This window comes from Pleurodeles waltl, chromosome 7 (assembly GCF_031143425.1).
Source record: "Pleurodeles waltl isolate 20211129_DDA chromosome 7, aPleWal1.hap1.20221129, whole genome shotgun sequence".
NCBI lineage: Eukaryota > Metazoa > Chordata > Amphibia > Caudata > Salamandridae > Pleurodeles > Pleurodeles waltl.
This window is the reverse complement of record NC_090446.1, coordinates 9612642-9626809: the sequence shown is the minus strand read 5'-3', so window position 1 is coordinate 9626809 and position 14168 is coordinate 9612642. Positions and strand designations below refer to the sequence as shown.

General features: G+C 44.5%; 1 protein-coding gene across 9 annotated transcripts in view; it reads right to left on the bottom strand.

Annotated features, from left to right (window-relative positions):
- Positions 1 to 14168, bottom strand: part of LOC138303538 (uncharacterized) — a 176857-nt gene that overhangs the window by 99181 nt on the left and 63508 nt on the right. For all 9 annotated transcript variants that reach the window (XR_011205410.1, XM_069242764.1, XM_069242759.1 and 6 more), the window contains 3 exons: positions 13092 to 13193; positions 7285 to 7386; positions 5745 to 5840 (listed from right to left, as the gene is read on the bottom strand). Coding sequence is in view for 8 of the 9 variants with exons in the window: in XM_069242764.1 (XP_069098865.1) it covers positions 5745 to 5840; positions 7285 to 7386; positions 13092 to 13193 (300 nt within the window). In the remaining variant the exon portion in view is untranslated. The remainder of the gene's footprint in view (positions 1 to 5744; positions 5841 to 7284; positions 7387 to 13091; positions 13194 to 14168) is intronic.

The following is a 14168-nucleotide window of genomic DNA, read 5'->3' as shown; positions in this document are numbered from 1 at the left end:
ATCAGCCAGAAGGAAAGATTGGCACTTAAGGAATTGATCAAGGATCCTAGCATCATGATCAAGCTAAATGTAATGGTCTGTGGCAATAAATGAGCAATTCATCTGGCTTATTTCTATTGTTTTATTGTACTCTTTGAATAAAAAAATACAAAAAAGCATAGATGGTCACAGCAGTCGAAGGCACAGAAGGGACTAATTCGTGTGTGGATGAGCTCCTTGTTAAAAGGCAGGATGCCGTCACTCACAGTGAAGTTAGCCAATGGTTGAAGTGGGCTGACCCACTGCCACGGCATCTAAGCTGTAACGGGCAGAAGAAAAATGTGAATGACATAAGAACAAATAGATTCAAAAGGCGGGCTGAAAGTTCATACAACTATGTATATTATCCACATATTTTCAGTGAAATCCTAAGATCTTCTGATGTTGTTCCTATCTGTATGGCACACCTATCACCTGGGTGGGTATTCTGCCGTCTGTGAAGAGTGGGGATATGGTCTGCCTGGAGGCCTTCTTGAAGAGCCGGGTTGTCACTTTCTTCCAGAATTTGAGGACGGAGCTGGTGGCTCTTAAGTGGTAGGGGAGTTCATTTCAGGCTTTAGGGGTGACTTATGAGAAGGTTCGCCCTCTGGCTCTAGCCTGTCGAATGTGGAGGAAGAGGGCAAGGAGTAGGCTAACCGAGGGGAGGTGTCTGGATGGGCTGTTACAAAGGATGCGGCGGCTAAGCTATGCTAGGCCTTGGTTTGATAGACCTCTGTAGGTATGCGAAGACTTTTAAAAGTGAGTGCATGTGGACTGTTAGTCAGTGGAGATTTCTGAGGTTGCGTGATGAATGCCATGGACCCCTCACTGGGACAATGGGCAGAAACATCTTGACAACTATGGTACAGGGCTACAAGTCCTCCACAGCACCCAATCTCCTATTTATTTTAAACATCTCCTTGGTATTCATGGACTTAAGATTTTAATGAGACACCTTGGAGAGTTTTAAGTACACTTGTCGGATCCCCTTACTCTTTCTTACCAAAACAGAGAAGTTTTAGTGTGTCCTAGTATTTGGGAACCCCATTTGCTATTATAATAATTTTTGAGTGAACAGGAAGCCCGAGGATGAAGCATGACACCTGGCTGAGTGTGTGAGATCTTACCTAACTTTTATGTAATATGTCCACTCCTTCCTGGACATATATAAAAGACACACAAACCCTTATGTGGATAATTTCCACTTAGGGTATAGCAATGATTTCATTCAGTTTTGCTCTTTGCTCTGTGCATTTTGGCAGGAGGTGTAAATCCAGATGCCCTGGTACCGCTGGTTCCTCCTCTCTAGACCCGAGAGTCTATGGGCCCGAATCACAAAGGTAAACTTAGACCAAAAGCCTAAGTTCAGACTAAAAGTTTAAGTTTAGACTTAAAATCTAACTTTACTTGTAGTAAAGACAGACTTTCAGTCTAACTTTAGACTTTTGGTCTAAGTTTACCTTTGTGAATTGGGCCCCATATTTTATGACATGGGAATAATAGTCTCCTTCGATCATGTTTCTAGTTGGAAAAGATTTTTGCATTGCTGTCCAGTTAGGCAATAGTTCTATCGTTTTTTGTGATCTTGCAAGCTTCCCTTCTTATGTAGCGGATGCAGATTTGAACCCCTCCAAGAATCAGGGGTTGTCGCCACCTCCAAAATGGAATTAAAGAGCTGACAGTGGTTCTTTCCAAAAACTCAGGTTTGGTTTCAAATATCGAAATGGGAATTCTGTTTGGTTCTGGGGTATAATTTCCTCAAGAGCTCAATTAACACATTTTTCAGTGATGATCAATGTTGCAACATCCTTAGCTTATGTGTCACATTTCAATTGTACATAAAAATACAGGTCGAGCACACAGCAAATCTAGGTTTCTGCATGAATGGTGTATTCAGTTTTAGTTTGTTCTAAGGTGTTTACTAATCCCCCGAATCTCTTTGAATCATGACCTTCTGCTCATTACGTGATTATATGCCATCTTTTCAATTCAACGCTACACTTTTTCATCCACTATTTTATACTCTACTCTTAACTCACTCAGCTCTAGTTGTAATGATGATGTTTATTCTTTTCATAGCCCCCTCGAGGCGATTCATGCTTCACAATTCTTCTCCATACCATGCATTGGTATACTTCTGGTGACCTCGGTTTCCTTTTTGTTTGTCATCCTTAATACACAAGTAGTGAGGAGAGAGCTTCTTGTCATCGGTTGATGATCTCAGAGTCTGTTTTACAATCAGTGAAGTTCTTATCTAGATTGTCTTCAAGCTGAATACTCCAACCATCAAATATCCATCCCAAATGATCATTCCATGTAATTTTCTGTAGGCTGGATTCCACCCAGCTGTCAAAATTGTAGTGCTCCTGATCTCCAACTTAATTGTAATCCCCCCGAGGGCCATGATCGCTCTCTCTTCTTCTCACCATTTGAAATGACTACTTGTTGTAGGATGGTCGGCTTTACTAAAGTATAGTCGATAGGTGAGAGATTATCTTCTGCGGGCAGAGAATGTGATGGCTTTGCAGGAATATCTCGACCAACTGCCATGCAGACTGATCAATGAGATACTGAAAAGTTTCAAACAAAAATTGAAATTGATTCTGCTTGATGATGTAAAAACAGATTTCACAGTAAGTATCTCCCAGAAGGTTTGCAATTTTTTCACAGGATCGGGATGAAGCTCTTAGGATCTACTACGTCCTTTAAATCTCCAGTTATTAAGAGCTCAGCTTTAACTAACCACAATTACTGCTTCTTGATAGGTTTGAGCACTACATGTTGTGCTATTCACTTATGTGACGCATCTGGTGGAGTGTAGAAACTGCATACCAATAAAGTCAAAAGGTGAGTAGCACCGTGAAAATTCAGTTCAGAAACTAATATATAGTTTGACTTGATGGGTAGTATTACGTCGGTATACTCCAGGCGTGTGACTATTAGGGTGACCAAGCCACCTGACAAACTACTCTTACTGGGTGCTTCCTCTGCTGCTGTTCCAAGAACAATCCCACTTCTCCACCAGGTTTCCCGTAAACATACAATATGGTGAGCTTTTACAAACTTTGAAAACTCTGTGCGCCCCTGCTATATTCAATAACAAAACTGCGAGGTGTGGTTCATTTCTTCTACATTTATCTGATCTTCGGCTGTCGATATGCCAACCATCTCCAACAGGCATGTAGTCCCAGTCGCCAAGTCCATTCCTTGTTGAAAATGTTGATGCCTCCTCTCTTGCCTTTTAACAGAAGTGAGACAATAATTGTATTAATACCTCGCTGCCCAAGTGGATTTCTAAGAAGAGATGTTGCCTTGAATCTTCTCCCCAGGGTATCATATTGGTTTTACTGGACTGTCTGCACAGAGGGGCAGGGTAGTTGGTTAGCACCTCATCCTTTAAACATATTCCCCGATTTAGAAATATATTTTATGTTCATGTATCACATTTGCATTTCCTCTGGCACACAATTCACTTGGTGGGTTCAGGGGCAAACCCCCCTCATTTTCATCCTTGGAATCCATTTTCCAGACTGTATTATAAGTTGTTATTTTTATGTTTGCTAGAGTTGAACTGTTGCAAACATTCGAAGCAGCATACCTCTGTTGAGTATATCGCTTGACCCTTCACTTGTACAGAGGGAACAAGAAATGATTTCGCGATTATGAACTGAAACCTGATTTGCTGTTGATACCCTTTTCATTTGTGGTTCTGGGCATTCCAGTTTTGGCAACCTATCTTCCCGCAGACTGAACAGCTCTGGGATTTGTTTTCTTATCAATGGGTATTGCAACCAACAGTTATGACTTCCCTAACTAATGTTTTCTTTTTCAACTGAAATTCTGAACACTTCAATTTCAGAGAGTTATTTTCACAGAGTCGAAGCTACTTTATCGTTTTTTTCTGTTGCATCATGACTCAGGCCATCCACTCTGTCTTCCGCAATATAGGGACAGTATTCATTTGCACAACAGCGCAAACCTTAGTTAATTCACATTGCAATCCTTGATTCAATACTGTACTTTGCAGATTAATGTCAGAGGCTTAATTTGTTTTTTTTGCATTTAGAGATGTCCTTATTAGTACTATTAGATCTACATAACTCACATTGAGGTGATGATAGTGATGAGTTTGTAGTGTGTACTTGGCCCGCTTCTCCGTGCCCCAGATTCACATGTAGAAGTGCTTTATCACCCCCTTTTGATAAAGAGAGGCTTCATTCAGTGCTGGAACAGGAGTCCAGGAAGGTGGCAGTGGGCAGAGATAAGTTGAGGATGGATGTAAGGGCTAAGATCGTAGCTCAGAGATCCATATGTCCTTGTGGATTTTGTTCGATTGGTCATCGGGTAGCCTGGGTGTAGAAGGTCCGGGCTGGTTGGGCAGGTGCGTGCTGAAGCAAAGAAGGGATTCGTCCGTCAGGTGAGCTGGGTAGGTTTGGAGAGGTGGGTTAAGATGGGGGTCAAGGAAGTGCCTGGCCACGTGGGTGGTGTCATTCACCTACTGCTACAGCCCAAAGATGCTGAGGTCTTCCAGGAGAGTGGTGGAGCTGGGTTCAGCCTGGTCCTCTCTGTGGGAGTTGAACTTGCTGAGCAACATGAAGGTGTTGGATGTGAAGGCCATGGGGGCACTGAGGTCTTCAAGTTTGGAGCTGAAACTTTGTCTGGGTACTGGAGGCAGGAGAGTAGAGCTCCTCATAGGGTTGTGGTGTTCACTGTGCTGATTTTGAAGGCCATATATACTAGCAAGTTGCTACTATGAGCTGAGGTGATGGAACAGTTGATTTCCTCACAGTAGATCTTGTGAATTTGTAATAGTCGGTGTTACTTATGGGAGAGGCCCAGGTGCAGGAGGGCTGAAGGAGGCGAGGTTTGTGGGAGCGGGTTTTCTTTTGGAGTAGCACCTCATGCTGCTCGCAGGCCAGGGTTCTTGGCGCTGGGAATGATGTTAAGACTAATGTAAGAGTATCATACTCTATAAAAATACACTTGTATTGATTTAGCTTGATTTAAATAAATATGTAACATGAGTGCTTGACTTAGGATTAGGTTTCGAGAAAGTTTCTAATTTAATTTCAATACATTTCATAAAAAAATAATAAAATGAAAACATTAAACATTTCTGTTTGAATGAACTATTGGTAGTGTTAGAGAAATTAAAATGAATCTGAAATGAATTTAATTAAATTATTATAACTATAATTAAACATTTAACATGGGTGAAGGTGAGAGTTAGAGTTAGCAATAATATTAGTGTAAGGGCACATTAATTATTTTAAGTTAACTGCAAATAATAATACTATCCAACTTAAAAATCCATTATCGTTAGATATTATGAACGATTAAAAGCCCAGCAGAGGGACATGGTAGAGTTATTGTTAGTTATAAGCTGATGGGGTCACAGTGGTGACGACACAGTACATTTGTCGAGACAAGGCAGTCGAGGTGATGGCCAGAGAGGTAAAGGTCTGCAGCGGCTGCTGTGGGCGCTGCGTCCCACAGAAGCTGACGTTCGCTCTATGAGTGGTTTCGCCTAACCCTTAATCTTGTGTTTCTCACGGCGTGTGTCCGACAGGCCCTTCAGACGTGTGTGAGCCAGTACAGCATGAATTGAGGCAGCACGACGCCTGCGGCTCTGGGTTATGGTTATCATAAATTAAGAACACTGTCCACGGTTTAGCCTGAGAGAGTCTCTCTGTGAAGTTATTACTGATCTGTCTACACAGGCTCACCTGTGGGGCTGCTAATGGCTGGGATGCTCTCACTGTCCTGACGGCCCACGGCAAAGGACTCCAACTCCCCTTTAATGTTGATTTGAATGGGTGGCTCTAGAAATGAAGCAAATATGTCATAATAGTTCAGACAGACATATAAAACAAGTTTTACACGAAGAGAGTTAGACCATGCCGCAGAGTGAGTGGCCAGCGAGGCTGCAGATCGAAGGTGGTCTCTTGCTGAAACTCAAACCCAACATTCTCAAGCTCCTTTTACAATTACCTGCAATGGAAATACACAAGCACAGCGTGTGGCTAGCGAGAGGCAGAGGCACACAGGCATTCTGGGTTTCAAGGCAGACATAATCGAGCCTCAGGAAGCCTTGCTGGGTTCTGGAAGCACCTAGACCAGTGGGACTGCCAGTTTGTCAGAGTGTTTGGAGTTAGTCTGGGGTAATTCTAAAGTGCTCTATCCCCAGCTCCACCTGCACATTAGATACAACTTTGGATCTAACTTTAGAGGCTCAGAAATTTCCCAGAGGAAGCAGCTCACCCAGTCCCCATGCATGATCTGAACTCTTGCTACATCTCTGGCAGGGATTCAATGTTTTCAATGACGAAAACATCTCATTCATGAGAGGAAAATGGCACACTGGACTAACTACAGAGGCTAATATTTCTGGTGCTATTTCTTTTAAGCATTGTACAGTATTTTATTCCCAATTCCAGTGAAAATATATAAGCTGAAAACTACCCAAAGTGGTTGGGCCAGGTGCAATGACCATTCCTGCAGGTCAGAGTTGTCTATGTTCAGAATATCTGCAGAACAAAGATAAGAGCATGTGTCTAAAAAAACATGAAGAGTTTAAAAAAGCAGCAAAGGACTGGCAAACTCTAAAGCAGCCAAGAGGATTTTGTGCAAAAATTGACAAAGTGGCTCCTCCTTCCTGTAGGTGAATGCACTCATCAGAATCTTCCTTCAGCTCCTGGAGAGCTCAAATTTGAGTTTGTCCTCCCCGGCCCTTTTTCAAACCCCCCAGACAAAAGTCATCCATAGAGCATTTCTAGAATGGTCTAGCCTCTGCAAAATGTGCTGTGTAGGACAGATTATCCTGCAGTAGGCAATACGAATAACCATGTCATATAACAGTGGTACTTCACCATTTAGATATTTTTATAGACAGTTATATTCTTGCCTACATCCACCCCATCTCATTTTCTTCCTTGCCCAGCTTCATTTGTTTACTGGGACGGTTGGCTTATGATCGCCCCCCCCCCCCCCCCCCCAATTACTCAAATATTTAGCGGCTGACTGACTAGAGATGTCTTTCTAGTTCATAATTTCTGAAGAACTGAGCCTTGGTGGTTTTTAAAAGTAATTCACTCTTTGCATTGTGTATCGATCAATCAATGTCTGCTTACCAGACCGAGCACCGGTCTAAGACCCTTTTCACCCAGTCCCATCTTTCTTACGTAAAACGGACAAGAATAAGCAGTGGTGCTTCATAGAAGAGACCATCATACAGTGAACATGTACATTCTTATAACGTTTTCTGACCTGTGTGGAGACCGCCACTGGTTTCAAATCTGCTGGTGTTCTGAAGAGTCGTCAAAAAGCCATGTTCATCGCCTACTATCATTGCGGAGACATCTGACTCAGCTGTTCAACAAGAGAAGAGGTATGAGATTGCTTCACAAGAAAGAACAGGTTGTCATTTGAAAACTCCACATCATCTGTAGCAAACTTAGGTGGACACAAAAAGAAATGAATAATCTTAGAAAAGATACCCGGAGTCTTATTTTCCACATATGTCAATTGGATTCAAAGGCAGCACCAAGATGAACCTCTGGACTGCACTCCTCAGAGACCTGCTTGGATGGACGTGGATCATCTCAGCAGTGCTTCCTACCCTGTTTTTATCACTGTGCTTGGTTTCACTGTGGTGGAAGGAGTGAGAGCTAGTCTGTTAGTTGTTAATCTGAGGATGGAGAGAGTGTCAGTGCACCGTGTCCTAGGTGGGAAGTGTTCTGATACTAATCTGAAGTATAGATAAATTACATGAATGCGAAACCAATGGAAGTGTCAGGACCAAGGAAGCATTCTGCGCGGGATGGCCAGACTGGAGGAAGGATTCAAGACCATTTGTGCCATTCTACTATTCAGTATCTTCCAGTTGTGGGGTGCTCAATGTCCGCCTCTTGCAAGAGATCATCTAGCTGGTGTTTGTTCTGGGCGGGGGGGCAAACCAGTACAGCTATGCGCTCATCCAAAACAAGAGATGCTTACATGATATGGGGAAAGTGCTTCTTTCAATGCCACATAGAGCATGATTTCATTTTTTTCTACTTACCAAGCCTTCTTCTCACATTCCTAATTTGGTCTTCTGGCTCACCACATGGATGTTCCCTTCCTTTGACCCGATGCCTGGGGGTGGTGTATATTTTCCTAATCCAAGATGGCTTCCTTGCAAAAGGACTATTGTTACTAAACAATGCATGATGGCCGCCTCTTTCTTTCTGGTCACTTCCTGGTTTCATTTACTGTCTGCTCCCTTTAAAAGTAGCGTGGAGCTGTCAGTCCTTGCATGAATTAATCAATCGAGCAGGATTTGTAAAGCATGACTATCACCCTTTAGGGTATTCCCAGGTGCTTGCAGGTCTCAGTGTCTCATTCAAATATCCAGGTCTTGAGGGCTCTACAGAATTCCAGATGAGAGGTGATGGTCTGGAGGTCCGTGTGGATCCTTGTGGAGGCTGTTCTAGGATTTTGCTGCTATGAAGAGAAAGCACGTCATCCACTTCTGCTTCAGTGGATGTGTGGAGTGTAGGCAAGTGGTAGGGAGCCTGAGCCTAGTCTTCTTGGTTCTATAGCGCTTTGTGTGCGTGGGCCAGCAGCTTAACTACGCACCTCTTCTGCACCGGGAGGAATTGCCTGAAGTGTGGTGTAATGTGGGATCGTCATGGAAGGTCGAGGATGAGTCTGCCTGCTGCATTCTGTATAGTCTGAAGTCTCTGTAGGCGTTGGAAGGTGATTCCTATGTAGAAGGCATTGCCGTAGTCTAGTTGCCTTGTGATGAGGGCCTGTGTCACGGTGTATCTCTTGTGCGGAGGTAGCCACTTGAAGATCTTAGATAGCATGTGCAGAGTGGAGATGCAAGCAGAGGAGATGGTGTTCATCAGGAAGCCTGTTGTTAATGATGATTAGGAGGTTTCTGGCATGTTCAGAAGGAGAGGGTGCAGGTCCTAGCTCTGGAAGCCACCAGGAGTAGTTCCATGTGTTACTGCTATTGTTGAAGATCAGAACAACAGTCTTGTCTGTGTTTAGCTGCAGGCAGTTTTCTTCCATCCAGTCGGGGACACTTATCATGCATCTGGAATTTGTTTTTTGGGGTGGTGGGGTCGTTGGTGAGCGAGAGGATGAGTTGGGTGTCTGCATCGGAGATTATGTTGAGGCTGTGGGATCTGACAATGTTTCCTAGTGGGGTCATACATGCGTTAGAAACGTGGGGCTTAGGGACGATCCTTGGGAGACCCCGCAAGTGAAAGCCTTTTGGTTCAGAGTTGAAAGGCGGTAAGTGAATACCCTGGGTGCTCCCGGTGAGGAAGGAGGTGATCCATCTGACTGCGTCCTCTTGGATGCCGATGTGGTGGAGTCTTTTAATCAGCCTGTGGTGTGGTAAAGGGTTAGCAACAGGTAACTTGAAAACGGCTGAAAGGGCACTCTTGTAGGCATCATCTCCAACAGGGAGCCAGTCACAGGGACCAATAAGGGACAGTTGAACAGTTACTTCGCAGTTAAGGATGTCTCCAGTCCAGTCCACAGGTCTATGGGTGACTCACATACGAATCAATGGAGTGATCCTGATGTAAGGGGTGCAGTATGCTGAACCGGAGGTCTCCCTGTGGCCACCACTTGGTCCACCAGCACACATAGGGGTGACTTTGGTCTCAGGGGTTGATGTCCCTTCAAGTCCAGCAAAAAAAAAAAACAGTTGCCACTGGTCTACTAGTCTCCAGTTACAGAGAAACTGGCAGTTCTGTTTAACTTGCAGTAACTTCCCTGCTGGTGCAGCCAAACTGCACTCCAACGGCTCTACCAGAGGGTCAGGACTCGGGCTCCCTGGCTGCACCTTGGCATCCACTGGTAATTAGGCTTCTTGGAGCTAGGCTCTCAGAGAAGGCTTTTCAGCGTTTATGTCCATTTGGCATTACCAAGGAGTCACCTTCTCTGTCTCGGGCAGGATTTTTCTTTGAGTTGGATACCACAGGCACATTCTTTTCTTCACTAGCCCAGGATGCAGTCCACACTTTAGTGCAGCCTCTCTCTGCATGGTCCAGAGAACAGCAGGGCTGCCCTTCCGTTCTCGTTCTCTCTCCAGTACTGACGGGATCTGAGGTGGGTTCCAGAGGTGCCACTTTTATGCCTGTTTCTAGCACAGGGGGATGCGGCGACTAACTACACAATGGGCTACCCGGTTCCCTCCCATATGATAGCATCTTCCTGTTAAGTGTTGCATCTAGCTAGCCCATTCTGACCACTCCCAACATGACAGAACCCTTCTCTTGTTGTGTGGGGCTACCTTGCCCATCACAGAGGTGTGGCTACCTCGAGGTTACATGGTCACAGAAAAAACACGGTTTGGCAACAGGTCCTCCCTCTGTCCAAGATGCCGGCCTGTCTGCTAAATCAAAAGAGTAGCCCCTTTCGACTGTGACTACCATATACCCTCCAAAGGTGGCTGCACCTTTGAAGCTTGTCTTTTAGACTGACACCCAAGCTCACCATCCTCCCAGGAGCAGGTCACACATCTACTCTCAGCAACCCCTTTTTGTTCCCCAGGAGGGCAGAAGCTGTCTTGAGCTTTTGTGCAATTGTAAACAGACACTGGAAACTTTGGGCAACTAAGTGGCAACTTCGAAAGTTGCCATTGGTGTCCAAAGTTAAATTAAATTCGACTGGAGGAACAAGTCAGGTTTAAGGCAATGATTCTTTTGATACGTTGATGTACCATATTTAGTATTCCTATTCAGACGTTACCACAGTTGAGTTGTTACTTTATACTCACCAATACGGCTACTAGCAAACAACAGTGCAGGGTTTTTACTGTCAGGTCATGCAAAGTTAAGAAAACACATGTCTGTCTTTTTAATGTCAGCACCCTGCCCTTAGGGATGAGAATTAAAAAGCAACATTTGGGCTTTGCCATTTGTTTAAATGGCAACGTCGACCTAACCGCTTAAAAACTGCTCTGGCAGCTGGCAATGGCGGGCAGGCGCGACTGCACATCACACCTTTGCTCCATTAGTAGCGTTGCATTAAAGAGGCTACTCTGTATGTCTGGATAGCCGCACGCCATTACTGTGTGCGGACATGAACATGCTGTGCAATGCAGGATCACACCACTGATGCGCCCACAAGCAAAGAGGCCTTGTGCCCGCTGTGCCATCACTGAAAATGCAGTCACACTGGCATCTGGCACATCTCAAGTACAAAGGAGACTAGAGTAGTCATAGCCTAGGCACAGATGTGGAAGTGTCAATCCAGGTCTGCACTAGTTAAGATTTGCATGTCACTAAAGGCAAAACTCTCACATAATAAGGCCAGGCTGTCGCACCCACACTAATGGAAATACACAGACATTCCTGAGGTTTCGTTTAGGCTGTGTGTAAGAGAAAGTTCTGTCCAGTGATCATATCCAATAACCTTATGCAGTCAGCAGATGGCCAGTCCCAAAGATACTTGTAGTGACAGTTAGCATTTTCAGTTTCTACAAACTCTTTACTGAAACCAAATATGCAGCAGGTTGTCTCCAGATCACGTGCTAACAAAGAGCTTCTGCAAACAGGTAATCTTGAGAGGCATGTCATTCTTCCTGAATGGCGTGCCCCTCAACCTATTCAGTTTCCAAGGAGGGCAGAGTCGGACACATATCAAGGGGAGACCTGATTAAATGAGGTGAGCAGTTTTTGGGATGGTGAGGCACAATGTCCTGGAGAGTGACCACACGGGTGAGAGTAGATGTTTGAGGCTGGTTGGGAGATCAACCATGAACCAGCAAACTGCAGAAGCTTCCCAGTCCGGTGCGTGTAGAGATATGCTATGGAGAGTCGATTTCTCAGCACAATAGACTCATCTAAGGGTGTCTGCTGTTTATTTACCTACAGCTGGACACGCAGATGTCCAAAGAACGAAGCAAACAGAAGACAGATTAGTGGCACAGGACTCTCCTCGCCTTAGGCTGGGACTGTAAATGCAAGATGCACTCAGTTCTGATGTGGACCCACCACTTCAAGCTGTCCCAGTGGTTGCGAAGGTCTTTTGCTGACGAATATCCAGTCCCTGCTACTTGTGGGGTGCATCCCAACATATGCAGCATCTGCTTCACCACTGCTAGACGGTTGCTCATTGTTTTTAGGATACTTGTGGAGACTATCTTCCCTCTCCCCACACATTTCACTGCTTCAGACATTAGATTAGTGGATCTCTCTGCCCTCCTCTCAGCCATTCTTTTGGGTCACATGATGTCTGCACATCTGCTCAGCCACCCCCCTCAAACCTCTCTCCTCCACAATCTGGATACTTTTGTGGTTATTTAGCTAGCTTTGGAAACAGTAAAGAGGCATGTGTTTTTATGTGCCTCGTGGGAATTAAAAAGCAGTCTGTTGTTACACAAGCAGGGAACTAAGGGCCAGATGTAGCAAAGGTTTTTACCCATTCTGTGTCTATGGGGAAAAGTGTTTGTACATATGGCCCTAGGTGTGCAAAATAAACCTCAATAAAGAAAACTATTGCATGTTTTGCCCCTCTATCAAGCTTTGTTGGCGGCAACACATTTTTTCCATTTATTCATATTCAACCAAACCCCACTATATGTTATTTTGTGAATGGTTTGCTTTTCTAAGTGGAGCAATTCTATTTTTACTAAAAAGCTAATTTTACCATGTTTGTTAAATATATGCCCTCATTCCTTTACTTAGCGGGTTACTGCATGCCCCTACAATTTCCATACACTAGTGCACATCTAGTTACCATGCAAGTCTGTCTGGTACAAGCAGAACACACAACAGCCAGCTGGTAGATGCTTCGAACATATAGAGCATTTCGATAAAATATAGCTTTAATGACTAATGGAGGGATTCACTCATGTCAGCATCAGGCGCTGCATGCATGAAGCCATCAGAAGTAACACAAATCAACTCTCACAGACTCTAGTATTACAAAACAGGATTTCTCTGCAGGGAATATTAGACTCAGTCTTGCAGAGTGAGCCTTTGCTCATTGCCTGGCAAATGAATGAGAGAGACTTGGCATTTTCAACATGTTCTCTGTAAGTTAAAGATTTAAATAAAATAAGATGTGCTGACCTTCACCAGGGTCAACACTTCCTTCATATTCCTTTGTACTTGGTGGAGCTGTCAAGTGCTGCAGTTCATCTAATATTACACGCAGGGACATCTCTGGCTCAGCTGTCAAAACACAAGAACACCCATAAGAGTACTCCTCACTGAGTGTGGGTTATCATTTCAATAATCTTAGACAGCCAGGGGAAAAATGGGAAAACAATACTTTTACACTGGTAAATGATTTAATAGCTTTGAACAACCGTTTGAGGTCCACTGGCCCTGGGAGCCTCCTTCACAACCATAAACTGCTGTGAGGCCACTGCAGGCATGTAATGGATGGGCTGGCAGACTGCCACGTAACCATAGTCGTTGAATGAGAAACTTTCAGGTGTCCCCTCTCCCTGCCTTGGTGCTTTCTTACTCCTGAAGCTCTGCCTCATGGCCTCAAGCACTGCCCACCCTAAACACCCTTCATGTGTGCTATCACATTTCAGGAGGACACTGCCTGCAGGCACTGACCTGGGACGGTCAAAATAGCCCAAGTTGCCTCTTGGCTCTCCCATAGCTAATTCACCAGGGTGTCCACAGTGAGGCGAAAGCAAGCTAAGGGTGGGTGGTTTGTAGTTCAGATGTGAGGAATGGGGACATAAACATATACCCCACACTCCTGGTATCAAACTGTGTCCACTCCTGAGATATCTAGTCCACCAAACTCCCTCATCCCATGCCAAACACCACCAGCATCACTAGAAGAAGTCCTCCATCAGCGCAATGTTTTACCCCACTCCACGGAGAACTGACCAGTCATACTTCTCAGGCTAATCAAAATAAAAGGACAAGATGGTGTTGGCATTACAGGTAACCAGACCAGAAACAGGCTACTGAAAATTGTGATCCTGTGCCTCTCTCCTTAGAAGCTAAGTCTCACTTTTCTTGTTACTAAAGCTGCACAGTCAGCCATGACATTCACATGTGTCGTTGACAATAAGGAACGTGTTAATTACCTGTAACAGTCGATCTGGTGCCTGTAGTGTTACTAATGTTTGTGATGTGCACTCTCCTGCCATTTAGTGTTGGGTTTATCTTTGAAGCACATGG